Consider the following 10318-nt stretch of genomic DNA (forward strand, 5'->3'; position numbering starts at 1 on the left):
AAACAAGACACATTTGTGGGAAAGGGTAGTATGACAATGAACTAACCCATATCTTGCTTTCAAATACATCCATTACCTCATATTTTCTTCCTTTACTACTGAAAATTTGTGCTACATTTCTCCTGTGCCCGCTTAAGAACAAAGAAAAGATAAATTACTTCCTTGTAGTACAAGCCTTCATTGAAAACCTACAAGTACAGCACTCAAAAAATTACATAGAGCATGAACCTGGTTTCTGACTCAAATTTTAAGTTTCTCAGCTTGTCTGAATCCTCTTCTTTCATCTTCCCTAACCAAAGCATTAACACAAAGACTACCCACCATCAACATCCCAACTGAAGCCCCAGAACAGGTTTAAATGAGAAAAAAGTGTTCCATTCAGCTTGCACTGTATCATCTGAAAAGAGACTTTTTCTCACTCTTAGTGCAAATTTTTTGCTCAGAAAACCTGCCTTTTATAGGCAACTCCAAAAATAAGCAGACTTGTAAGGGCTAAAGCTAATCAAGTCTTTATAATATAATTTATTTAGTCCCGTGTGTTCTTTTCTTTATTTTTTTCAAGTGCTGTGTCTTTTCCAGTTCTTTATTTTTAAATAATTTCTCTAGGAAAACAAGCTGTAGAAACAAGACATCGCTATTATGTCTTAGGGTTAAACAGTTCCATCGTTCTACCAAAAGAAGTGCATTTTCTTCTGAAAATAGCCTGAGCCTACAAGCAGAAAGCCTGGTGTGAAAGAGAAAGGGTGTAATAGGAAATTCAGAGCAAACAATTAGGTAGGTAAGTCTGCAGCTATGCCAGTGAAATAAGGCACTATGTTCTGGCTGTGTTTGCAATTTTGATTTATTCTTTCCCTGCCATTCTCTTTGTCCTGTCTCATGTATTTGATAGATAAAATAGTCTTACATAACCAAATGAATATAATTGCTCGCACAACCCTCAAAACAATATTCACAGTCAGAGCCCAGTTGTTTAGCACTGAAAAGACAAGGAGAAATAAGAACCTACTGCATGAGGAGCCAGTGCCCTCTTCCAAGAATCTAAAACCACAAAAGCTTTGAAACGGGTGCAAAGGCTTTCCAATGACTGCAGGTGGGAGCTGTATGGGGTAGGGTGTCAGAAAGCTGGGGAGGTAGGAGCTGTCAAGGCACCCTCTTTCACCTGCCTACAGCCTGGAACCTGCACGTGAGCAAGTGGGAGCTCAGTTAAGCAGAATGATCTCAAACTGGCAAGGCAAATTTTAGTAATATAGTGTTTTAGAGCACAATATGCCTTTAAGCATTTTTTAAAATTATTTGTAACTCTATTGCAAAACACCTGTGGATAAAAAAAGTCGTCCTCTCCTTCAAGCAGATATTTTTCAGCCATTACTTTTATTATTGGTTCAACACACTTGAAGGAGATTTCTTAGTTGCCTGAATTGGTGGTGATCCAAATGAAATGGAGGGTGAAGTGAGGGGAGGGAGGAAATTCTCAGCTACAGATTTAGAAAGACTAGGAGTAGTTGTCACACTCTGTGGTTGCTGATACCTTTTCCATTCCTCCTATAACAACCCTGATATCAGTAGATGTGACCTAAAATGAGGAAGATATTAGAGTAGATCTCTGACACCAACTAGAATTCAATGGATGAGCAGTAGAGAGGAATATTGGGAACTTGCTGCAGGTGTTGAAGTGAAAATGCAAAGATCAATTAGACCCCCTTGGGTGGTTAAATATGCATTAGACATACAAATTATGGATATGTTAAAGATTTTCATTTAGAGATCAAATTGTTGACTCACCTGAAGCTAAATAAAAATCTTATTTCAATAGTTCATTTTAGCATCAGATGTATAATTTTTATTGCAATAAAGGGGGTGGGAATAGATATTGGGACTTAGGTTCAGAGCATCTGAGAGAGGGGATGTGGCAGATGTTATGGGCAAGAACTAGCTCATCCTGAATTCCCTTTGAGTGAAAATGCTCAGCCTTATTGAGCTGAATTAATAATTGGTAGCAGAGATAAAACAGGGTACTGCTGTCTTATGCCGAGTCACAGAATTACAGAATATTCTGAGTTGGAAGGAACCCACAAGAATAATCAAAGTCCAACTCCTGGCCATGCACAGGGCTGCCCTAAGAATCACATCATGTGCCTGTGAGAGTTTCTAACTTTTGCAACACCCCTAGATGTGGGGTGAGATGAGAATTGGGTGATTTCCCTTCATATTCAACTCCTGAGGCTGAATTTGGGGGTAAGCCTGTCACAACTTCTCCACAGGCTTCAATAAATGTTATTTGGCAGGAGTTAACCTTTGAAGGACATGGGAATGCCTCCAAGCTGGCAGCAGGTGATGCCTGCCCTGCCCTGCTCTGCTGGGGCACTGCAGCACTTTCTCATGAGCCCTCACATACATCTCACATGCTCATGTCAGGGGCATATCTCCCCCAGGGATAAGGGACCATTTAGTATTTTGCCTTTCTTTGTCAGTAATCAAACAAGAAAATGGTCTGGGCAGCATCCACACAGTCAGGCTCTGCTCATCCTGCACTGGACTTGCTCTGACCAATGGATTCCTCATCGGTTTCTGTACAAGCACCAAGTGGGTGATTGTTTGTCACAACAATATAGGATGACTTAAGGGATATTACTGAGATGTACATCTACTTTTCTTCCATATATTTATTTTTAAATATATTTATTTCATATTTTATATTTTTACTTTTCACTTCATTTTCTGGTAATACATGTAATTTTTTCTCATTTTCATTACATTTTCTTTTTTATTCTTTAAAGATCTTTCATATTTCAAGGGAGTGCGGGGTTGTGGGGAAAAAACCAAGCACAAAAAAAAAAAAAAAAGGCAAAAAAACCAAACCAAACAACAAAAAAACCAAACAAAAAAAATCAATAAACCAACCAACCAACCAACCAACAAACCACTCCAAAAAACCATTAAAACCAAACAAAAGAAAAAAAAATCAACAAAAAACCAAAACAAAGGAAAACAACCCCCCAAAACCCAAAACCCCCTGTCCCTGTACTTTCCACAGCAAAAGAAAGAAAATAAAAATATAAATAAAAGACTAGACAAAAATGTTTTCAACAGACACAAAGAAAACCCCACAGTCCCAGAATACAGGCATCAGTAAAGCAGCTTCTTCATTATGACTGCTGCCTTGCAGCAAGCTTGCACTTGCTGAGGGTTCTCTAGGAGCCAATAGACACTCCTGCTGCAAACCACTCTCAAATGATCTGGAGTAGCAAATGTCCATGCCCAACTTCTCTCTGCACTGATTATATAATTTTTGCTTCCCTTTGGACTGTGACTTCATATTTTTATTTTTATAAAGTGGCACTCTCTACCTGTCAAATATAAAAGATTAATACATGCTCATTAATGTCTTCATGTGCTGTCCTCCCTCCCAGTTGTTGTTTTATTTAAAGTTTAAATATGTAAATGCTTCAGCCAAATCGAGGTTTGTATCCTGCATACAATGGAACTGGAATAGCTCAGCTCATATGCTGAGTCTGAGTGGGGAATTTTGCTCTAGGTGTCACCCATGGAGGCAGGTCAGTGCCTAGTGAGGTTGGAGATGAGTGGAACTGAAAATTGGCAGGCATTTATCTGCAAGTCTTTATTTGTCCAAACCCAATGACCAAATCACAAGTAAGGACAGATGTTTGGGTCTTTCAGAATAAATGAATCCTCTGTTTTTTTCCAAAGCTAACCCATACTCTGTATGTCTAACATTCCTCAGAGAGAAAATGACATAAACATACTTTGCTACAGAATCAGGCTGTTGAGAAAATTTGCCCTACCAGGAACAGAACAGGGCTTCCTCCGTTTTCTGTCTTTAGCTGGAAGACCTCCACACAAGAGGTTTTCCTTGCAAGAAGCATTAGACAGTGGCATCCTCTCTGATGCTCAGTGTGGCACTGCTGTTTGAGAGAACACCCTTACGTGAATTAGATATTCCTGAACTTTGCTGCACCTCAGTCATGAAGCACTTTCTTATTGACGTGCACTTGACTAGAAGAGTGCATATATTTATACCACCATGCTGTGGGAAATTCAAGCTCAATTAATTACTTCCTCCCTAGGTTAAAGTATCCATAAGTGCAAATGTCGAAGCTATTTTTTGCTTATGAAAAGGAACTGAACAATCACCTGATTGCTAAACTGCAGCCAACATTTTACTGAGAGATGACAGGCTAGTGGGGAATCTCAGTTCAGCCACTCTGTAAAGTACTTGCAATGAAAGGAGCTGTGTAAATATAAATCATTATTATATTGTTTAAGTAATCAAATCCATGGCACCATTGTTTAAATAACTGGAGATGTGGAGCCATTTATTCATAGTTTAATGCTTAGACTGCCTGCTACATAAAAGATATATTTAAAAAATAAGCTTTCAGAAACATATAAAATACTTTTTTTTTCCCCAGTCCTGAATTTATAAGTTAGGGAGACTATAGTACTGCAGTAATTCTTAATTTGTACAGCTGTTTTCATAACTTTTAGTATGAAATACCACAAAATAAACCAGACCTAAATCTCTCGTAAATCTAACAGTAATGTCGCATTTCAGATGCACATTTTTAAATGGCTGCATCTTTGCTTTAATTCAAAACACAGCCAGAAGGCTCAGTGTGACCTGGGAAGTTCTACAAAACACTTGCAGATTTATTCGCTTTTGAAAAAACAGGGAATGTATATATTACACCAATGCCTGCTGGCCAAAACTGAGACTTGGTCCCCCATCATGTAGGGTGCTCAATGCACAAAAAACCCCACAATCTCTCCCTCCAGATGCCTTACTTGGATTCAAGTGTTGCAGTTATGTAATCCTCCATCTTAATCATTGATGACTATCCCTGTTGCTGCAGACCACACAATGACTTCAAAGCAGATTTCCCTATTTATTTATGTGGGCTCCTGGTTCCATAATATTTTCTAATGTGTTTATCCCTGTGAAACAAGGTGGTGCTGTCACCCAGGTTACAGATGGGAAGCTGAGGCTCAAAGATATTCTTTACTAAATATTTATATTTCATTTTAATTTCTTATTCAAAATGAATTAAGCTTACCAGTGCATCAGTTGCCCTGATCTTAAGTCTGATGCTTTTACACATCTAAAAGACTTTGGAGTCCAGACTGCGAGGAGTAGGTAAGATTTTTATGACAGAGGAGGTTTCCTAGTGTTCACTGCTTTAGCCCTGAGTCCAAGAACAGACATTTCTTTGTAGACCTTGGCCTTCATCCATTCCTTTCTCTATTGGACATTGGTTACTCTTTCTGCATGTTTTTCCTTCAAATAAGGAGTGATATTCAGTTCTGCAATTTGTAACAAGCTTCTGGTCTTGGCTAAAACTGATGGGTACAATACACATTTACTGGCACTGGTGTTGGTATTACAGTTAAGATGAAAGAATGGAAAGACTGCTGCATTAAAACCCACAGAGTGCAGATCCAGGACCTACTAATTAGATCAGAATCAGAAGCATGCACCTGGAATGCATTGAAAGAGATAAAAACCTGCTATGAACTTGAGCAAGTCCCTGAGATAGCAAATACAAGGGAAGGTCAGATGGGAAAGCAGACAAACAGTGCTCCTCCTGCTAATTTTCATTTTAATGGCATTGGAACATCCAAAGCCAAACTTCAGCTTCTGGTACAATTTCAGCTCAGTGCAAATGGGAGGCCCATTTGCCACAATCTCCAAAACTTAAATTTTTATTGAGCCATTGCACCCTACTGTAGTCCCCCTTTGTACCACCCTGCCAGTGGAAAATCACAGCTGGCATGGAAGGGGAAATGGGACTGCTGTCCTGGGTAATGATCAGTGGAGATGTTGACATCAATGGAGAGGGGAGAACTTCTGCTTTCACTCTTTCACAGTGAGTACTATGTTAATGAAAAATTCTTAGCAGAGAGAGCAGCAGATTTTTGTCTTTTATGCATACATTTCTTGCTAGTGAAGCAGGATCCCTAAAAGCTGAGCACAGCTGATGTGTCTCAGTCCTGGAATACCGACTGTCTTAGTGTATATTAAGTGCCCATCATTTTAGCAGCTAAGCAGTGTCACGTCCCATTTAGCACATACACAGCATTTTATAGAGCACAGCACTGTAGAAATCCTTTTCCCTTAGGTTTTTACACACACTCATTGCAGAGATATGCATCTGACCAATTAAAGCAAAACAGCTTTAGTTAATTAACTCTAAGGGACTGAGTGGTTCCCTGACTGGAAGTTGTAAGAACTGGTTTGATATTATGAGTACCATTGATTAACTCTCAGACGCTGGACAATCACTTCATCTTTCTATGCTTCATTTTTCCCTGGTGCAAAATGTAGAGAGAGAAAAAAATTGTTTTCTTTGGTGAAGTGCTTTTGAGAGCTGTGAATGAAAAGAGCTATGCATCATCAGTGAATCCTCAAAAAAGGCCTGATGGGAGATTTTTCAAAATAGCACTGTTCTCACTGAGCGTCTGAAAAACTGAGCCACAACCAAATAAAGCAGCAAAGGGCTAAAACATCACTGGGAGGTGGAAGTAGGGACATGATAAAAAATTTAGGGGTTGCCTAAAATCTTGACAGTAACTTTTTCTTCCAGACCAGGCTAGCAAGATCGCATCTTTCTTCATTTCTGCCCATGGCACCCAATTCTTACCCATCCAGCTCCTAGGCTGCATATCAGTGCTTTTGCATGGTTTGTTTTTATTTTTTTTACCCTTGCCATCTTCCTCCCTAGAAAATTGACATATCCAACGACTTCCAAATTCTGACAATCCCTGCAAACTTCTCTTTCTGGTTGCAGGGATATTCCTGTTCACTGGGCCACATCCATTTTACAATGAACATATGACTTATACATCTTTCAGAGTGTTTTTCAGCCTTACACTGTGCTTACAGTATTAACTACTGCTGAGTTTTGCCAAAAGCATTGCTAAAAAAATGGGCCTAGCATGTTTTCTTCTCATTTTCTTCTTCTTTACTTTGTCTTATCCTTTCATTCTGCTTAACTCCACATAGTTGCAATTCCCAAAGCTAACACAATGGTTCCACTGTACAATAGCCAGAGCAAAATGAATAATTTTCACTTTCTAATTGATCTATTTCAAGATGTTTTTATAATTGAGGAATGGAGGTGGACAGAACTCAATTTCATCAGATTAATTCAGTATTTGGACAAATACCCTTTAAAAAATGAGGTTTGGACTTGCTGGTCAACATTCCGCTTTTGGCAATGAGTGAGTAAATTTGGAGTAGCTAAATTGATTACTTTATTCTTTCAGTTCTACAACTGATTCAGATAAAAGGTATTGTTGGCACAAAATTTTGTCCATGTCAACTAAACATTCTGTTCTGGAGAATCTTTAAAATTAGATTTCATTGCCAGAGGAGGGTGAGGGAAAGATGTCACATGAATGTTTACTATCTCTCCTTTTGACTTCCTCATGCTAAAGAAAACCACCCTGTGGTAAAGAAGAAAATAACAAGGCTTGTGGGATCTGGAGGCCGAGTACTATGACTTGATGAATGCCTCAGCTCTCCCTGCAGGCAGCAGGAGAAGAACAAAGAGCTATCAGGTAATAACACCAAACCTACCATGAAAATCAATGGCTTTGACTATATTTTGGCCACATTTTATTCTCAAATTAGATTCAAACCCCAAATCTTATTATATCTCTACAAGATGCAACTTTTCTCCACTATTTCAGGATGCTTATAAAGCCATAAGAGTTGAGATGTTTGGTTTTCCTTGTCCATGAGATTCTGACTTCTGCTGGTAGATCATATATGACCAAAGATACAGTTCAGTTCAATGAAATCTTGGTAATAAAAAAGAAGGACAAGGTGATTTCTAGGGATTCATCACTAGCATGAATATGTGAATCATTCTTCCAATACACAAGGAAAAAACAGTAGTACTGTTTTCCCATTTCTACACATTTTTAGTCCCTAAAAATTCATTGCTGCTTCACTGTAAGAGCGATTCCTGCTTTACATCATTAAAAGTCAGAGCAGTTGTAGAACTGGAGGATCACATGGAACATTCAGGGTTTGCTTTTGAAATTATATCTACCTCTTCTTGCATTTATATGGTATAAAAAATTAAATGCTCCAAAGTTGTCAGCCATTACAATTGTGTAAACAGATGTTATCGAAATAAGAAACAAGCTCTTTCATATAGGTGAAAAATGTCTTGTTAGCAACCCCAGATCTTGAATCACAGAATAATTAGAGCCTGTGTTATCGGTAGACAGCACAAACTTCCTCCCACGTTGCTTCCTCTCTAAGTAGTCTGTTTCAATCCCACCTACAGGAGGTGGAAAGGGAAATTTTTGACTTCTAGTCTTCAAGCTTTTCTTTCTTTGTTAAGCGTACTAAGGAGACTACCAACTGCAGTACTATTTTTTCCCAAATTGAAAATTTTACTGAAAACAGCTGTTGGAAAATGAGTACTATAGAGATTTGCAGTGTGTGACTTGGACAGAAAAGCAATGAACAGACCAACTGTTTGCCAAATGTACAGAGAGAATGCAAATTTATAAGCTACCGCTAATGCTACTGGTCACAGTACCATCTTAGTCCAAAGTCAAATCAGTAAAAAGTCAAAGAGCAAAAGACTTCTTATGTTGATTTCCACCCCCTGCCATCATCAGAGGATGAAACAAAAATGCATTTACCTGTAGATCAGGACTTCATCATCTGAGCAGTTATATTGCAGCTGATACATTTTTACCCGAGGGGCCGACTTGCTGACTGTCCACTTGACCAAAGCTGAGGTAGTGGTCACATCTGACACCAGGACAGCCCTTTCTGGTGGGCCTTTTGTTTCACCACGATTGGACTTGGTGGAGCTGGTGATGTCCGAGAGCCTGGACTTCGGTGGAGCTGCTTTGCCTGTGCCATTGCTGAGGTGGGGAAGCTGAACAATCGAGAGTTCAATTGTTGCAGTGGACTCCCCTGCAGCATTGGCTGCTATGCACGTGAAAGTTCCATAGTCCTTGGAGGTGGTGATGTGTATATCTAAGGTGCCATTGTCATAGACAGCCGTCCTCGAGGAGTTTCCGATGAGACGGTCATCAGGGGCCACCCAGTGAATGATGGGCGTGGGATCCCCAATGGCTTTGCACTTCAGCGTTGCAGTCTGTCCTTCCAAAACCAGCAGCTTGTGAGTGTGTTGTGTAATAAGAGGAGGCTCACAAACAAATTCCTCTTCCCTCACATACCAGAAGTACCTTCCCTTCAGACTTGGGGGAGAAGCACAGGTTTCCATATCGTCATCCCTGTCGAGCCGCCTTAGCCACAGCAGCTCACAGTTGCAATGCAGTGGATTTCCTCCAAAGCTGAGGGACAGAGGTGGCGAAAACGGGGTGACAACTAATGGAATTACTTGTGATCTGGCAAATATAGGGTCAGGAGGGAGCTTCTGCAGTCTGTTGGATGTTAGATCCAATCTGGCCAATTTCTGAAGATCTGCAAATGTCCCCTCTGTTATATAATCTATTAGGTTGTGATCTAAACTGAGCTGGTGCAAGTTTATCATCTTTCTTATAGATTCCCAGGGAATGCTTCGGAGGTTATTGTAGGAAAGGTCTAAGTCTTCCAATGTCAGTAAAAAATCCTCAAAGGCTTCATCAGAAATTCTGCTTAGCTGGTTGTTGTTTAAAATCAAATGCTGAAGGTTAATTAAACCTCTTAAAGTATCCTCTTCAATCTCAGGCAACCTGTTGCTGTCCAGATGTAAAGACCGAAGACTCTCCAAGTCAGTGAAAGAGTAGGGCTGAATGTAACTAATGGTGTTTCTGGACAAAGTAAGGTCAACAAGTCCAGACATATTGGCAAAATCCTGTCTGCTGATATTGATAATAAAGTTGCCGCCAAGACGGAGTTCAACAGTCCTTCGATCTATGTCCAGTGGTACAAAAAGGAGACCCTTGGAGGGACACAAAGTCCCCAGTGACTCAGACAGGTTCTGACAGACACAGTATTTGGGACAAGCATTGACTGTGACAGCCATTCCAAACACCAGGATGCCGCAGAGCAATTTTTCCATTGTAAATCACGCAACAGTACCTGAAAGAAATGAAAAGAGTGAAAAAGAACATCAGCAATTATGATATAATAATTATGATACCTGTCTTCCTATGTTTTGCCTAACATCTGCCTCCAGAGAGACTTTGTGATGCCTCCTCTCAGGATGCACACCTAAAGGCATCAGCCCTCCAGGATGGAACAGTTACATGTTATAAAAACATGATAAAATCTTTATTTTCTTTCTTTCTTTCTTTCTTTCTTTCTTTCTTTCTTTCTTTCTTTCTTTCT

General features: G+C 39.6%; 1 protein-coding gene across 1 annotated transcript in view; it reads right to left on the reverse strand.

Annotated features, from left to right (window-relative positions):
- The window catches only part of LRFN2 (leucine rich repeat and fibronectin type III domain containing 2), a gene marked incomplete at both ends in the record, with an annotated part of 34214 nt that extends 24165 nt beyond the window's left edge, over positions 1 to 10049 (reverse strand). Inside the window, one exon of the mRNA XM_083856106.1 lies at positions 8677 to 10049. Within this exon, the coding sequence (XP_083712232.1) occupies positions 8677 to 10049 (1373 nt within the window). The remainder of the gene's footprint in view (positions 1 to 8676) is intronic.
- Between the last annotated feature and the right edge of the window lie 269 nt (positions 10050 to 10318).

Source organism: Zosterops lateralis, assembly GCF_965231275.1.
Source record: "Zosterops lateralis genome assembly, chromosome: 3".
NCBI classification, from domain to species: domain Eukaryota; kingdom Metazoa; phylum Chordata; class Aves; order Passeriformes; family Zosteropidae; genus Zosterops; species Zosterops lateralis.